General features: G+C 40.7%; 1 protein-coding gene across 1 annotated transcript in view; it reads right to left on the bottom strand.

The window, feature by feature from the left end:
* olfml2a (olfactomedin-like 2A) overlaps nucleotides 1-1,942 on the bottom strand; it is a 53,948-nt gene extending 52,006 nt beyond the window's left edge. The window contains exon 1 of the mRNA XM_061729696.1: nucleotides 1,539-1,942. Coding sequence (XP_061585680.1) covers nucleotides 1,539-1,607 — 69 coding nt within the window. The 5' untranslated portion in view covers nucleotides 1,608-1,942. The remainder of the gene's footprint in view (nucleotides 1-1,538) is intronic.
* Nucleotides 1,943-18,726: the final 16,784 nt, after the last annotated feature.

Below are 18,726 nucleotides of genomic sequence, written 5' to 3' on the forward strand. Positions count from 1 at the left end.
ATCAGCAATATTAAAATAATAAAAGGCTTGCAATATTTCAGTTGATTTGTAATGAATCCAGAATGTAAGACATTTTTGCATTACAGAAAATAAAGAACTTTATCACAATATTCTAATTTTCTGAGACAGTCCTGTATTCATCCACAACAAAATATAGGAAATCATTTAGCTATACAGTTAGACTAAGTTAGACTTAGTCCAAGTTCTTGACCAAGTTAAATGCTTTATGATGCAGCAACAAAACCCCCCTTAGAAAGGAAGTGCCGCTATGACCACCAGTCCTGCTATTGCTATTTGATTTTACTCTTCAGTGGATCACACTTATGCTCAAATGGCCTTTCTGATTGGATGTAAAGCTGACAATTGCCAACAGACACACTCCTAAGTCCTAGACGATACTGTCCCAGGTCCATGTAATATATTGAGCATGTGTTTTCTCCTCAGGGCGTGTGTGTTATTGGATTAGGCTGAGGGAGAGAGGGTTACTGCAGTGCAGCAGCTGTACAAACAGGGACCAGCAGATATTCCTGTTCCCCTGTATTGTGGGTGCATGCACCTCTGGCACACTGCTGGCACCGGGCCTGCTACTGGAGCATCATTACACACACCTTCATCTGGTCACACCAAGGCCCTCGTTACTGGATTACCACGTATTACAAGCAATGACACTTAACCCCGACCATCTGCCGACCCCGGACAGAAAATGTAGTTGTGGAATGAGGGAAATGTTGGTGAAGTGACTTGTTTGTCTGCAGCGTGTGATGGGCGGTGTGTCGCTTTAGTCCAGGGCCCAGAGCCCAACATTTCACCTGTCAGAACCACTCAAGGTGACCAAACTTACTTAGAATTTTTGAAAATATCCATGTCTGTAGATGATATCCTGGTATTAAACCTTCCTGAGTGGCAGCTGATCAGAGTTATCAACTCATGAAGTTCAGAAAATGACATTTTAGATGCTGCTGCATATCCTGGTTTAGACTCATGTACAGGAAATCTGTCAATGCTTCACTATATTGTCTTTGGTATCATTTTAAAGGGGACCATTTAAGCATTCATTCAAGCTAAGATGTGATGCATTTCCTGAATCCTTATGGTCCTGTGAGTTTTCCAGTTTTTGTATTTTGTGTCTCTGTTGTTCCTAGTTGACACAGGGATAAAAGATAGTATATCATTTATGTGAAAATTGTGTAAAAATGTGTGTTGTTTATAGTTTAAAGAGCTGCAGTGACCTCTATGTTGGTCAGAAAGATTCACATCTTAGCTTGAATGAATGCTTAAAATGATACCGAAGACAATATAGTGAAACATTGACAGATTTCCTGTACATGAGTCTAAACCAGGATATGCACCAGCATCTAAAATGTCATTTTCTGAACTTCATGAGCTGATAACTATGATCCAGCTGCCACTCAGGAAGGTTATCATACCAAAATATCATCTACAGACGTGGATATTTTCAAAAATTATAAGCAAGTTTTGTCACCTTGAGTGGTGCTGATATCTGGCCTGGAACATGGACTACTTCTCCTCTTTCTTACCTTGCTCTGGGAGGACGCGTCCTTGCACAAAACCAGCAGGCAGGCCAACAAGTTCGTATATCTCCACATTTTCTAAGAGTGACTGAGAACGAAGTGCGGAAACCCTAAGCAACAGTCGCTCCAAATCAGTCCATGAGGTAAAGGAGACGCCTATTGTAACTCCATGTCCAGGTGTCGGTGCGTCGGTCTGTGCGTCTGGATGTGCGTCTGGATGTGCGTCTGGACGCGCGTCTTCAGCTGGACTCCCTGCTCATCATCCATCTGATCTGTCCCCGTCCTCCGCACATGGGAGGGGTTTCAGGAGGATCCTCTCTCTCCTGCAGCCCAGCCTGGTCGTGCAGGGTTTGGACTGAATCAATGAAGGAAAATCTCAAATCAAACAAACAGTGTAATGATGGCCGAGCTTTTCTGCCCCAGTCTGACTGTATCTCACTGCGGAGCTTCCCGCTGAGTTTAGTATTCTTTGTGTTGGCAGGTTTTAAGTGAGTTGTTATAAGACGAGCCCTTGAATCTCGAAGAAGCAGAAGAAAAAAGGCTTTTAGCGCCTCCGCATGGCAGATGAGCTGACAAGCACTGTGCTGGGTTAAAGGTTAATGCTGCTCAAGGTTGGGGTGTTACTGGTTAAAAACCCACATCAAGCATACAGGACTGTCTCAGAAAATGAGAATATTGTGATTTTCTGTAATGCAATTACAAAAACAAAAATGTCATACATTCTGGATTCATTACAAATCAACTGAAATATTGCAAGCCTTTTATTATTTTAATATTGCTGATCATGGCTTACAGCTTAAGAAAACTCAAATATCCTATCTCAAAAAATGTGAATATTCTGGGAATCTTAATCTTAAACTGTAAACCATAATCAGCAATATTAAAATAATCAAAGGCTTGCAATATTTCAGTTGATTTGTAATGAATCCAGAATGGATGACATTTTTGTTTTTTTAATTGAATTACAGAAAATAAAGAACTTTATCACAATATTTAAATTTTCTGAGACAGTCCTGTATTATTCTTAGAGTGAGGCGGCGGCTTCCCCTCATAATATCCTTCATTATTATTTTTGCAATTTAATAGTACCCCCCACCCTTTTCCCCCCCTTTCTTTGTTTTTTCTTTGTTTTGTTCTTAATTTTTTAATAGTATTTTTTACACTATCTCTACATTATGTACATCTGGACTCAAAGGGACAATGGGGATTGTTGGGAGGGTTGGGGTGAGGGAGGGATCTTGTATACTTGTAAGTATTTGAATATTATAATTATATTATCTATAACCTGTAACGCTGTAAACATATGTATATTGTTTAATGTAAAACCAATGAAAAATTCTAAAAGAGAAAATAGTGTACAGTAATGGTGAGTTGTGGTGGTGGTGGTAGGTGAACAGGTCGGGGACAGAAGGCTGAGGGGATTACCTGGTCGGTACAGGGTCAGCAGCAGGTGATCAGTCCGGGGAACACCGCTGGAAACACTTACATGACACAAGAACAACCTGGCAGTGACTGGGGGGGGAGGGCTGAAGGAGCAGCCCAGGGCTGACTGCAGGTGGGGAGCAGGTGGGGAAGGATGGAAGGATGGAAGGATGGAAGGATGGAAGGATGGAAGGATGGAAGGATGCAAGGATGGAAGGATGGAAGGATGGAAGGATGCAAGGATGGAAGGATGGAAGGATGGAAGGATGGAAGGATGGAAGGATGGAGAAACCATGGTGACATGGGGAGGAGGGGCTGGCAGAGGGAGGCAGGTGAACATGCAGTCAGACCTCTATTCCCCAAAACAGTGTTTTGTCTTGCATTACACATTTTGGTTCTTGTTGCAGGATTTGTAGATTGTTAGAGACAAAAAAGGAAAAAGACAAAATAAACACATCAACACTGTTGTGACCGTGGTTTCCTTTCCTGCTCAAGGGCCAGTGCCCTTTTGCATGTCCCCCCAGTCTGGCCCCCCCTTATGATCCAGGTCCTGGTCCAGGTTTCTACCCCCTTATGATCCAGGTCCTGGTCCAGGTTTCTACCCCCTTATGATCCAGGTCCTGGTCCAGGTTTCTTCCTCCTAAAGGGGAGTTTTTACCTGCCATTGTTTATGTAATAATTGCTCGGGGGTTTATGTTCTAGGTCTCTGGAAAGATTCTAGAGACAACTTTTGTTGTAATAGACGCTATATAAATAAAATTGAATTGAAAAATGGAATGTTTTATGGAGCTTTTCCACCAGCACATACTCGGCTCTTCTCATCTCAACTCGGTCTGGTTTCTTTTCCACTACAATCAGCTCCTGGATCAGAAGTAGGAGGTTGGAGTGAAGCTGCTGTGACGTATTTGATTGTGTGTCTAAAGGAAGAAGACAACAACACTAAAGATGTAGAACCTGGAGGAGATGATAGATGTGCTGCTGGATCTGTGGCTTGTGTTTGATATCAAGTTAAAAATGAGAGTGAGAGAAACTTCAAGCAGCGACACTTTTTAATTTTTGTTAGTTTGTCTCTGTGCTGCTGAAAAGTCAGCTGGAGCCGTGAGCAGCTATGAAGAGACAGAGCTCCTGGTGGATCTGGTCGTTCCTTATCTCCGTCTAGATCTTTTTAATTCTCTCCTCAGCACCAGGTTTATGAACATCTGACCCTCAGAGTTGGATCATGAAACAGACTTCTGCTGCCGTTGCTGTTGAATAAAATGAACCAGAATCCGTCAGAGTCTCTTTCTCTGATTTCCTCCTCCTGACTCAGACGTCTGACTCCAACCCCCCGACCAATCGGTGGCCTGTAGTGTGATGATGTCAGATACAGCCGACTCAGCAGCTTAGAACCTCGGCAGAATAGATACAGAAAAGTATCTACTCTGCACGTTAGACCCCTGGTGGAGAAAAAGCAACCCGAGGAGAGTGGAGTCGGGCTGAGTAGGTTCTAGTGGAAAAGCACCATTAGATGTCTGGCAGCTTCAGCGCCCCCTGGTGGACACGGCTGAGTCATTAACAGACCTGTACAGGCTGAGGATGACCCTGGATTCAAATAGGTTATGTTAAAACAGGGAAAGCTCTAAAACATGCAGGACATCGCTCCTGGAGCAGCTACTATGTGCCCCCCTGAATATAAACACTTTACAAAGTAAAGGATTCATTGGACAACAAAGCATTGTACATTTGATATAACACTCTGATTGTTCCATATCTGACCTACTGTGTTGAAGTTTGGGGAAATGCCTGTAAAACATTTATATTCAGTCAATTTTCATTTAGTAAAAAAGAGCAATGAGAATAATCAGTAGAAAACGATATAGAGATCCAACAAATCCATTATTCCTTCAGTTAAAGTTGTTGAAATTTCATGAATTAGTAGACTATAGTATTCTGCAAATTATGTTTAAAGCTCATAAAAAAAACTTTACCAATCAACATTCAGAAAAGATTTGAAAAAAGAAAAAGCAAGTAAAACTTAAAAGGAACAGAGATCTTGAAAAGACCAAGATTCAGGACTAAATTGATGGAACGTTGTGTTTGTGTGAAAGGAATCAGTTTATGGAACAATCTGAATAAAGAAAACAAAGAATCCAAATCAAACATTACATTCAAAAGAACAATTAAAGCCTGTATGTTAAAGAAATATAATGAAATATGTTAGTTAAGTTTGATTGACATAGCCATAGACGGTGGGGGTTTTATTTTATTTTATTTTTTTATGTACTTAGTTGTTTTTTGTTTTTTTTTAAATTTATGTTATTTGTGAATTTATTTCTTGGAAAAAGGGGCAGATTAGATAAGATTATTCTTCTTTCTGCTCCCTTTTCATTCACAATTTATGAACATTTGTATTTGTATTTGTATTGAATTGTTTGTTTTATTTTTTTGAATGAAATAAAGAATAAAATGAAAAATCAAATGTTCAATGATCACATGCAGCGTGCAGGAATTAAAATTTCTGCAATTTTTCGGCTCATCTTATTATGAAATTGCCAACAGGGGGTGGATATAAAATAATGCCCTCGGATTCAAAGCAGTACGTTACAAATTGCGGTTACTGGGTGGTTTGTCACGTGGGAGTAACCACGCTTCCTAGATCCACATTGTCAGGTCAAATAATAATAATAATAATAATAATAATAATAATAATAATAATAATAATAATAATAAAATAGTCATCATCATAACGTTACCAATTGGATTAGGCTTAACTAACTACAGTAACTAAAAGGGTAGGAGGCTGTTGTGATTATTAATTAAAAGTTTATATATCGTTGTCGATACAGAGAAGAAAACAACTCAGAAATTCATTTTTCTCGGACACTATGCAGGGAAGTTAAGGTTAAAGGACAAAAAGCTGTTTTAGTCTGTAGAAAACCACTGGGTTGGAATGAATTAGAAAAAAAGTACTTTGAAGGGTTACATAAAAGGTGTGGAATTGCTTCATGTGGTCGCATCTCTGCTTGGCCTTAAAATGACGTCAGCTGACGACACAAATAGAAAAAAAATTACGTTGAAAGTGTTTTTTTTTTTAAATTGCGTAATTTGTAGTTTTTTTTTGTTTTTTTATTATTACATTAATTGAAATTTGATTTCTTAGGAAAAAGGGACGGATAAAATAAGCATACTCTTCTTTCTGTTCCCTTTCATTCAAGGAAAGAGATTTGTTGTAATTATATTGAACTGTTTTGTTTTTCCTTTTAATTAATGAAATAAATAATAAATGATAAATATTCTGAATTATGGCTTTTGTTGTATTTTTTGTTGTTTTTTCTTCCTCTGGTGGTGCTATAGAAAGAATCCTGATATATCAGATTCCAAAGTAGTTCATCAGGATATTAACCCTGGAGAATTTTGGGGGATGTGTCGGACAAAAATGAATATAAAATATAAATATAATATAAAATCATTAAAAAAATGAATAATCTGGAAGTATATGTCATTACGAAGTTAACTGAGACAATGCCACAGTAAATAAACTGCACGTGATGATCAAAGTGAAGTGTTTTCTTTTAAACTTTATTTAGCACAAAGAATGTACGGATCAAGGCAGGGTGAAAAAACTATAAAATTAGGAAATAATTACAGCAACAATGGTGAAGATAACAGATTCACACAAGAAACAAAAAGAAACAAAAGAAACAAAAAGCACAAGGACAGCAAGGTACAATAAAATCAAAAGAGCAAGGAGTGGATTGAATGAGTGCAGTTTCTTGGAAACCTTATTCATATTATCAATCTTTTTCATAGATTTAAAGTAGTTGGTAAAAATATAGTAAAGGAGGGAGTATTTCCACTTACAAGTGTGAATATGATATTTACCCAAAATAATCACCAGGTTGATAATGTTTGAATATTTAGGATCCAAGTTATCCATATAATAAATAACATCAATGTAGGTAAAAACAGGAATTTCATCAATTTTTAAAGATAACCAATTATGAATGTCAAACCAAAATGACTTTGTAAAAGATAAAATAAAAATATGCCAGGATGAACTTCCAATTTAAACCTTCTGTGTAACAAATCATTAACAGGATAAATAGCTGATGCTATTTTAAAGTGGGTTTCATTAATTTTAGGGGCAATTGGTAACGATAAGTAAAAAGAGAAGGAACGTTTACTTTAGGGCAGTGTTTCTCAATCCTGGTCCTCGAGTACCACTGTCCTGCATGTTTTAGATGCTTCCCTGCTTCAGCACACCGTTATACAAGTACCTGTGTCATCCACAGAACTGTGCAGACCTTGGTGACAAGCTAATTAGGACCTTTAATTAGAATCAGGTGTGTTGGTGCAGGGAAACATCTAAAACATGCAGGACAGGGGTACTCGAGGACCAGGATTGAGAAGCACTGCTTTGGGGGATTTCTATATTATACATAGCAAGGACATGGCAAGACTTACAATCTCCCCAGTTTTTCAGCTTAAAAACCAGCTCAAAAACCAAGATGATTATTTTGTTGTCCAGAGGTGAATAGTAACGAAGTAGATGTACTTCGTTACACTACTTTTTTTTTTAATCAGAACTTTTACTTTTACTTCACTACATTTAAAAGTTAAAAATACTTTTACTCTGTTACTTTGACATTTGCCACCTCGTTACTCGTTACAAATTAAAATAATCAAAGAATTATATTTTGCAAGAATATAATTCTTTTTTTGGTGTTGTATTTCTATACCACATTTCATTCACCTGAAATTAAAATAAAAAACAAGGGAAGGATCATTTTTGGGTGTTGCTTTTTTTCATGCATACTACGGTATATAAATACTTGTACTTCTACTTTTGATATTTGAGTATATTTTTTCACAAAAGATACTTTTGATACTTAAGTACATTTAATGTGAGCAACTTTACTGTAAGACTTTTACTCAAGTCATTTTCTTATGGGTGACTTTTACCAAAGTGTTTTTCAGTTATGGTATTTCTACTTATACTTACAGTACATTTAGTTGCTTTGTTCAAGTACTTTATACACCTGTGTTGATTTTTTAAAAATAAATCTTTATTGACAAAGATCACAATACAGTATAAAGATCAGAACGAACAGTGAACAGTAAACAGGTGGAACAGAGAACAGAAGAGCCAGGGGTTACAGTGGATTATATACAAACTTTGGAGAGGCTGCAAATATTCACAGTCTTAATCGCCTTTTGATCAGAACAATCAATAAGTGATTTAAAATAAGTTTCCATTTCCTTCTGAAACACAACAAAACAAGGTTTTTTGTTAATGAATTTACTTTTATGTATAAAAAGTTTTGCCAAAATTAAAAATAGATTTATAAATTTAAAAGTAACATTTTTCTTCTTCTCTAGGACATATTAGGAAGCCAAACACAACATTTTCCCAGAACAAAGAAAAATCTTTGGTGAGATGATCAATAATAAATCTACAGAGGTCTGCCCACAATGTTTTTGTGTAAGAACAATGCCAAAACTTATGTAAAACAGTTTCTGGATAAAGGTCACAAAATGAGCAGTTTGTCACACATGTTATCTAACAGATTTAGATCAAAGTGGAGGTGCATGTGTATGGAGGTAGATTTGTTTCTTAAGTATTTAACCCTCCTGTTGTCCTCGTTTTCCCAATACTCCCCCTGTCCTCCAGGTCTAAACCCCCATTATAAGCACCGTAATTGGATTTTAAACACTAAATTTCGTCTTGCTTGAAGAAACAACTTGTCATTCATCACAAAATGTGTGAATGCTTAAGTTTTCCCTCCTCATTTGTATTTCTATAGGTAAAGAAAGAAATGTGCAAAAGGGAGTTTTGAATTCATTTTTAATTAATCCCAATGACTGTTTCGTTTTCTCCAGTGTACAATTTTCAAAAATATGAAATATAATATATCCCTTTCAACTAATTAGCACGTATAGGGCAGTATGCAAGTGCACAGCCTTTGCAGATATATGTCACACCTGCAGCACACAGTGTAGTCCTTTTGAGGGCAATCTGACATATTTTCCTCTCACTTAGCCTAGGGGAAGTTACATTTCAAGTTAAAAAAAAAATCATTTAAAGGATTTTTGGTTTTTCTTTAACACATTGGGGGGTCATTGTGAGCCTAGGACAACAGGAGGGTTAATCAAAAAAGAAGTTGCTTCAAAAAATAAAATATTTCAATAAAAAAAAATCTCTTCAATAAAAAAAAAACCTCTTCAATCAAAGAAAAAGTGTTTGAATGCAAAAAGATATTTGAGACCCAAAAAATTGCATTTGAACACTTTTTTTGGGATTGAAAATGTTTTCTTTGATAGAAGTGAAGTTTTTTTGTTTGAATCAACTTTTTTGATTGAAGTAGTGTTGTTTTATGTTTGGGCCATATTATGGGTAGGACATTTGTGTCTTTATCATTTAATCAAAAAAGAAGTTGCTTCAAAAAAAATCTAATATTTAGTATATTGACGTGCAGCTTGTGATTGGTCCCTGAGGTTTCTGTGGTGGAACTTTCCCAGCACTAATTGATTGCGGCCACTTCAGCCGGATTTATGGTTCTGCGTTAAATCGACGCAGAGCCTACGGCGTACAGGTACGCGACGACGCGTACCCTACGCCGTAGGTTCTGCGTTGGTGTAACGCGGAACCATAAATCATCCTCTCCTCCTCCTCCTCCTCCGTTACTCCGCCCAGCTCCCTGCTCAGACCTGCAGCGTGTCCGTGGGGGGTGTGCAGCGTGGAGCAGAGCCCCGCTGACTGAGGTCCGAGCAGAGCCCACAGACCCACGGAGGAGCGGACCCGCCGCAGCTCCCGCAGCCCCGCAGAGCGTGATGGAGCTGGACCAGCGGAGCAGCGTGTTCCCCTACACGGAGAGGAGCAAGGCGGTGAACGGTGGGTGCACACGCGGACCCGCGGACCCGCGGACCCGCACTTACTGGCTCTAGCAGAACACCGGTGTTCTGACCATTTCTGCTGCTTTGCCAAAAAATGCTCCCTAATGGTTTTCTACCTTTTGTAGAGCTACAATTTGACTGTTTTACTCCCTAAACCACTTCCTTTCCCCCAAGTGTTCCGTGTCTCTTGCCAGGCCGTCATTGTAAATAAGAATGTTCTTAATGACCTGCCTGGTTAAATAAAGACCAATGACTGAATGAATATCAAATAAAGCCATAACATTGTTTTTTCTCTCTTTATCGTATAATGTTCACAAAGTGTAATGCGATTCATGTCATGGGTAGTGTATTTTTGAAGGATTAAATACTCAACATCCCATATTATCAATTTTACGAAATTTAAGAAATGATGGACGTGCCAATCAAACTTTGAAAATCCACTGTGCGCATGCGCAGAACCACAAAGTAGCATTTCTCGGCAGGTAGCAGAAATTGGCAGAACACCGGGACGAGCGCGTGGCTGGGGGGCCGTGGCCCCGGGGACCCCGGGGACCCCGGGGAACCCTGGTACCCCGGAGACCCCCGAGACCCCCGAGACCCCTGGTACCCCGGACGCCCCACCCTGCAGCGGACCCGGGGGTTGCTGGAGGTCCTGGGGTCCATTATACAAACATGTTTCATAGGGGGGGCCAGATGGGGCCACTTAAGTTCTTGGGGTGGAACCAAACCTAAAAGCCATGATTACGTGACTTTATTATACTGTTGTAGTATACAGGCTCAGAAATACTTTTTTTTTTTTTTAACTTTCTAACTTGTCTGCATAAATGTTGGTAAAGACCTAAGCCATATATATATATATATATATATATATATATATATATATATATATATATATATACGCATTTTTTATATACTTCAATATGTCATTTATTTTATATATATATATATATATTTTTTTTTTTTGTTGTTATAATTAGCACTGTTTCCTCACAGCAAGAGGTCTTTCTGTGTGGAGTTTGCATGTTCTCCCCGTGCTTGCGTGGGTTTTCTCCGGGTACTCCGGTTTCCTCCCACAGCCCAAAAACATGCGCAGTAGGTTAATTGAAGATTCTAAATTGCCCGTAGGTGTGATTGTGAGTGTGTCCGGTTGTCTGTTTATATGTGGCCCTGCGATAGACTGGTGACCTGAAAATAGCTGGGATCGGCTCCCTGTGACCCTGCAAAGGATAAAGTGGGTATAAATAATGGATGGATGGATGTTGTTATTATTAGGCTCAGAAATACTTAAAGAAATGCCTACTGATTAGTACATTTGTAGGGGGGCCATGGCCACCCCTGGCCACCCCCTGGTGGCGCCACTGCTTATGGAGTGTGTTTGTGTGCGCGTGAACGCTGGCCGGGGCTGGCCGGGGACAGAGGTCAGAATGTTTTATTTGGAGGTGGTCAGTCAGGCCAGAGGAGGTCGTAAAAGGTGAACTTTTGAACTTGGAGACGCCCCGAAGCCAGCCCCGAGTGGGGGGTGAGGGTGTGGGTGCTGCGCCGGGTGGGAGGGGGACATGGAATGGGTGCCGAAAAATGTAATTATGAGACGTCAGACAAGGGCCACGGTTACATGATGTTTTTAATTCGGAATGAATTATTCCGGATTAAATAATTCAGAATTAAACTATTTTCCTTCCAGTTTACATGGAAATAGTAATTCCGAATCTAGGTTTACATGGAAAACACGTTTGATGGTCTTTCTCCAATTCCTCTCCAGGTCTGGGGGTTGGGAAGGTTCTGATTGGATAGGGGGGGGACCGGAAGTTAAACTACCGGAAGAAAAACAAACTTACTGGATTAGCAACAACATGGAGGACCACATATTAGCATCCTTTTTGGATTTGTTTTGATTTTATTTTTGAAGCAGCAGCACAACAACATCATGTCAATGATTTTCTTCCGTGTGCTGAGGAGGAGGGAGGCAGAAGGTTTGCAAGCGTGGTTTAGCACGGTTTTATTTTTTTACCTGGGTGGCGTCTCCATCTGCGAAACCTCCATTTAACTTAGCTGCTACAACTTTGAAAAACGCACAATTTTGATGTTTCCTGTTTCCATCTGTTCTTTTAATGATTTCTATTTCTTAAATAAATGGTCTCTGCTCTTGACCAGCGTTTACTGCTGCTGCATCTTGAAACTTTGTTTGGAAAACCAGCCCAGCGTGGAATATAAGCGTCATGGAGACAGACGGGCGAGGGAACGAGCAGAAAGAAAGACAGGAATTAATTTAAAGAGGAATGAGTGGATACATGATCGCAGAATTATTCTATTCAGATTTAAAATCAGAATAAACCAGCCACTTACTTCGGAATTAAGTTTAATTCTGAATGGCCATTTTCTTTTTTTTGTCATTTACTTTTTATTGGTTTTGATTTTACATGTAAACAAACAGTCCAACAATCAGCATGAAGACTTATAAATCCGAACACAAGTATCAAGGGGAAAGCAGAAGCGTACATAAGGGGACTGGTAAACACCTCCAGAAAAGTAAGTTTTATTCTGATATTCCAGTCTGAAATGACCTGAAGTCCGGTCTTGTGGTAGAGACATATGGAATCCACTTTTGCCAATTATCAATAAATGCCTCTTTTTGTGTTCTTAAATTAAAAGTCATTCTTTCCATTACATAGATGCTGTAACAATATCCATCCATTCATCTACACCAGGCTCCTCCCTCTTCAGCCATTTCTTTGATTTCTTACAAGCCACCAGTAATATTCTCAGTAAATATTCATCTTTATTCCTCCATTCCAGTTCCTCTATATCCATCAAATATAACAAATTAAAGCAAAAAGTTATTTTTGTTGAAAACAGTCTCAAGAAATTGATGTACTCCCAACCAGAATGGGGTGACAACAGGGCGACACCAGAATATGTGGTAGTGATTCACCTCTTTGCTTCCGCAACATCTCCAACAATCTGTCTGAGTAGAATATGATCTCTTTTGATATCGAGTGTGGCCATTTTCATTCGGAATTAGGTGTTTTACGTAGTAATTTTTACTCATTTTAAAACTGATTTAATTTTAATTCTGAATTAAAGAGGAATTAAACTTCCCATGTAAACGCACTGAAGATGACAGATGTTGCAGATGTTTAAGTCCAGCTGGATGAAGCAGTGCTGTGTGAATGGTCCTGTCCAGGCTCACCGTTGCCTCCTTTTGTTGCGTAGAAACAAAGCAGCTGGCGGCTCCTGCAGCTCCTTCCTCTGCAGCTTCTGCACCTAACCACATTTAAAGAACAGATCCAATTCTCATTGATCTTCCAGTCCCCCCCCCCACGCTACTTGCTCAGGGGAGTGTGCTTATTTTAATAGAATTGAACTGGGCAGAAAAAGAAAAGGGAAGAAAAGAGGGGGCTGGCAGGTTGGGTGGAGGGGCTAAGTATCTGCGTGGGTCCGTCCTCGGGGGTTTTGGCCGCCTGGCAGCAGCAGGCAGATAGGTTGACAAAAAAGTGCTTTGTCAGGCCGTGTTGTGGTTCCAGCGGTGGTGGTGGGGTCTGCCCTGTCCCCCGGGACAAGGTGAAGGGACGGCTGGCAGTGAGCGGAGCAGGAACAGGATGCAGCACCCCCCCCTTTTCTTGCCCCTGCTGTGACACTTGAATGGGGAGTCCAGGAGTACAGTAGAGGGGGAGTGGCTGCTGCTGCTGCTGCTGCTGGGGGGTGGAGGGCAGGGCCGGGGGGCACACCGGCAGATGTCATCCATCATGGCTGTTTTCTTCATCTCCACTTGACTCCTTCACCTCTCGTGAAATCTGTCAGCAAAGCAGCGGCTCTGTCATACCTGCCAAACACTTTAGAGAGTGGTTTAAGTCTTCAGTTTCCGCCAGGCTTTCTTTCTTTATCCCTTCTTTCTTCTTCTTCTTTCTTGAGTAAAGGCTCAATTATGGTTCTGCGTTAAATCAACACAATTATCCATTGATAAATTGGCCACGGTGGATTTTAGCAGGAAGAGAACTGAGCTACAAAAACCAAGGGTAGTGTGTAAATAACTGAAAATTTGTGGCCAGTGTGTTGTTGAAAATTCTCATCTGTTTCGGGGATCTCGAGGCCAAATATCCTTTGGCTGCTGTTTCTTGGCAACCACATGTCAGTCAGGCTAGAGGGATGAGCATCAGATGTTGATGCAATGATAATGGAAGGCAACACAATGCTGAGTCTTTTGCTGACCACAAAGAAACTTATTCTTATCAGCACAACTCTTAGACTGCAGTACCACAGTCTGTAGATGCATCCCTCGGTTTTGTTTGACCAGAGCAGCATCAGTGCAAAGATGTTGGAAAAAAGGAAAGCACACATTCATAAAAAAAGTTCCTAAATCTTCATCCTGAGGAAAAACGCACCAACCAGAAAAAAAAGAAATTATTTACATGTTTGTCCATCACTCATTATGCAGTAACTGAAGCCGTTGGCTAGAAGATTGTCATCAGATAACAATCATTAAGTCCTTTGACCCTTAAGCATTACACTATACTGTAAGCATAGGGCTTACATCCTGATATGTGAGATATGTACCACAGTTCCTTTTTGGCCATAGAGCTTTCACTTTGGGTCATATCTCATTCTCCTGTGTTTGGTTCACAGGGTTTGGAAGGGTGTTATAGATGAGGAAGAAGATCCAGAATGGTTAAAGCCTCAAACGGTCACCTCATGTCACCTTCCTCTCGGGGAGGTCCCACCTTGTCCAGGCTCCTTGGTATCCTAGCTGCCCACCCTATACCTTCCTCTGCTCTTCGTCAAGGTCCCTTATTTTCTGCCTGAACCACGGCTCTTCTGTCCAGTGGGTTGCCTTTCCTCCATGTTTGGAAGTGGGTCTGTCCCAGCCTGTGCCTTACCCTGCATGTTTTTTCCCCTTTTGTCCTGATTGAGTATTTATTCCGGCTTCTCTAACCTTGTTGTCTCATGAGTCCTTGAAGGTGATGACCACCCTGCACTCAGATACTTCGTCCAACAGGGATGTTGACAGAGCCATGCTTTAAACCAGGGGTCACCAACCCTGGTCCTCGAGGGCCGGTGTCCCTGCAGGTTTTAGATGTTTCCCTGCTTCATTGCACCATGATACAAGTGACTGTGTCATTAACAGAATTGTGCAGCCCTGGATGACAAGCTGATAACGATGATTAATTAGAATCAGGTGTGTTAAAGGAGGGAAACATCTAAAACATGCAGGACACCGGCCCTCGAGGACCAGGGTTGGTGACCCCTGCTTTAAACTTAAAGCTTTAAAGGAGATTTGTCTTTGTTCTTCTGCCGATGTTGTGGTGGTCCCTAAGTGAATCAATTGTGGAATTGTCCTAGATGGGTAGGATGATGGAGCTGTTACCCTTCCCAATAATGTTGCACCTTGATTTTATTGGCTTTTAAGTCATTCTAGCCTATGCTGCCAACTCTGTCTGTGACTGTAAGGCCATCCATAGCCGTCATTGGACTCCTCAGTTCATTATTGGGGCTCTGGTTTCCTTTCTCCTTGTTTTGATTATGAGGGTTATGGCTATTACAAACAGAATGGGGAAATACTGTATACCCTGATACTAGGCTTGGGCAGTATCCACATTTTGATTCCGTCAAACTTCCTCCACATTTTACCCGGGTATACGGTGTTACCGTGACTCATTAAAAATGATGACGTAAGCCTCAAGTGGTATTACCAAACTGTTGGCTTCAGAAACTGAATACCAAACACTATTACTGAACAATAACAACATAACATGCTTAATATTAACAAGTTTTATTAACAACAAATGTAGCTTATAAAAAAAGTGCAAATACAACAGTTGCGCACAAATCAATTAAAAGTAGGTCACAGCCTGATAAAACTTTTAACAACAAAGGGCTACTTTTAAGAAAGTTCAAAATATAACAGTCAAATAGAATTAAATTAACTTAAACATCCAGAACAGTTTTGCACACAGGGATGCACACGGATCAATTAAATTAAATCACAGCTTGAACGACCTTTAACAACGAACGGCTTCATCAAAAAAGTGCAAATAGGCCAGAGTTTAATAATTATTGCAACACAGTAAGTCTTCTTTCAATTTTTTTTAAACAAAAAACAAAACAATTGCATAAAAAATAGAAAATACACACACATAGAACTGTGTGGGAAGTAGCAGCAAATCTAAGCTACTCAAGATTTTTCACCAGAAAAACCAGCATGTTTACTTTTTCTGGCTTTAACTACTACTAACTACTTTACCTGCGGTGCTGAAAACCTGGTCTGATAGTGAGTTTGAGTCTTCGTCTCCTTGAATGACAGGCTCCAAACAGTAGGCTGTTATTTCAGTGCCGGCTCGCTCCTCTGCGGTGCCGACTGGACCTGCCGCTGCAGCGGCTCGTTTCTGCAGGAGGTTTATTCCCAGAGACAGCTTTTTTCGTGGGGGTTTGGGTTGTGTCTCTGTCTCTTGGATTCTGATTCCACTGCTGCTGGTGTTGCCCCTCTAAACTCACGATCTCAGCCTGTAATTCAGCCTTGATTTCAGCCGCTGCGTTATCATCAGTCTCATATCCTCCGCGGTAACGGGCGTGAATCAGATTCATACTTGGCCTCCAGCTTTTTTAGAATTGCAGTTTTTATTGACTTTGTTAGTTCGAGGTTGTTTTCTGACACAGCCAACACATTGTCCCTGCAGAGCTGGAGTATGGGGAGGATAGAGGAACTGGTCACATAATTTTCCCCTGACAAAATATCAGTGAAGTCACCGACAGGTTTCAGTGCGTCGTTCACAGCTTTCAAGACGTCTGTGTCCTGCCAGTGCAGGAACAGTTTGCTTCTTCTGTCATCAGACAGGACGAGCTTGATGGCTTGGGCTCGCTCGAGGATGCGCTCCACCATTGCCAGTTTAGGGCCCCAGCGAGTTGCACAGTCCTGCCGACGGATGAATGAATAAATGAATTAATAAAAGAATAAGTTAGTGAGTAAATGAGTGAGTGAAAGAATTAATAAAATGAATAAACGAATACATGAATAATAACTAACAAATAATTGGCTCGTAATTATTCAATTCTATTGTTACGGCATCTAACATTAAGAGATTCACTTTTACGGTGCCAGCTGCGTGAAAAGGCCCTGACAATACTGCGGCATAATCCGAGGGTGCGCTCAGTTTTTTGCTTATGGTCATGCAATGCATTTGTGACAGGCAAGTTCAGATTGTGACCGAAGCAGTTAAGCCACGGCCACTGCAGGGACCTGATTGCAGCAGAAATGTTGGCAGCGTTGTCAGTAGTTATGGCTGAAAGTTTTTTATCGTCAAGTTGCCAGTCTTGAAGTGCAGCTTTGAGCGCAGCAGCGTAGATTCTCCGCCGTATGACTCTCAGGAAAATACGTTGTTTGGAGGCATTTGGATTCAAGTTTCCACTCAGGTGTAATTATGTGGACAGTCAGGGAAATATATGGTGTCATATTAACTGATGACCACATGTCAGTTGTTAAGGAATAACTATCTGCCCCTGACAGCAACGCCTGAACCTCGTCTCTAACTTTAATATACAAACTTGGGATCGCTGTATGTGAGAAATGTTTCCGTCCGGCCAACTCGTACTGGGCACCTAGGACCTTTACCATGTCCTTAAAGGACTTTTTTTCCACCGTTTGGAAAGAGACCATCTCCTTCGCCAAGTATTTTGTCACAGCATCAGTGCAGGTTTTCCAACGGAGACTGTCCCTTTTATACTTTGTTGTTTTGACGAAGGCCCCCTTTATTGTCGGCTGCGTGTAAGTGGCAGTGGACTCTGTGGTTGTTGGTCCTGCATCGGTGTCATTTGGAGGCCTTGAATCTGTTGCGCTTAGTGAACTAGGACCCAAAATCATCCTTGCAGCAGCGAGATGCATCCTTAGGTTAGAGGTGTTTGCATCTCTCGCGGTTACCTTTTTATTGCACAATTTACAAATTGCCTCATCAGTATTTACCGGCTCTCCTTTCTCGTTTGCTTGGAACCCGGAAAACTCCCAAACTGCAGAAGTAGTGTTCTTTTTTGACACCAAGTCACTCGGTGCGCGACCTGCCATCTTTCTCCCCCTCTCTATCCCAGTGCGTCTCTCTCCCCTCCGCGCTGTCAGGTGATGACATCACGTTCATAAACTTTATGGAAAGTCTCAAAATGTAGGCTAAAACATATTCAACTATTTAAGTAAAACTGAAAATTCAACCACACGTAAGTGCTACTGGACATAGAATCAATTTTAGGCATTAAATGACTTTGATTTGATATTTAATTGTTATCTCTTATATAAGTCCATTGCATTTTTTCATGACGGTAGTGAAAATGATACCGCTGCTATTTTTAGACACCGACTAGGGTTGCACGGTATACCGGTACCAGTATAGTACCGCGGTACTAGAGTTTTGAAAACGGTACTATACCAGCATTTAAAAACAAACGGTACTTTTATATATTTTTTCTATGCAAACGAATTGGTAAATTGGAGCCTGTCTCTTTAAGCACGGCGATCTCAGCAAGTGTGACGTAGTTGCAGAAGCAGAGCCGCCTCCCCCTCCTACTCGCATGCGGAGGAGAGAGAAACGGAGAGTCGCGTGTTAGACAGAGCGGGTTGAAATAAAGTTAAATAAATAAATATATAATAAATAGAGATGGCAGCTAGCTGAAGAAAAGCCCGTACTTGTGGACAAAATGGGGGACCGAAGTACGGTGTGGAAATATTTCGGGTTCAAACCGAGCGATAAGGGCGAGCCATGAACCAGACGCACCGCAGTGCAAGCGGTGCTACAAAGTGTGTCTCGCAAAAGGAGGCAACACTTCAAACTTGTCCAAACGTTTAAAGGACAACCACGCGGGCTTGTTTCCCGACTTCAGTCAAGAACGACAGCTGATAACTTTGTTCACCAGTTCACTGCACTGT

Source organism: Cololabis saira, chromosome 9 (assembly GCF_033807715.1).
Source record: "Cololabis saira isolate AMF1-May2022 chromosome 9, fColSai1.1, whole genome shotgun sequence".
NCBI classification, from domain to species: Eukaryota; Metazoa; Chordata; class Actinopteri; order Beloniformes; family Belonidae; genus Cololabis; species Cololabis saira.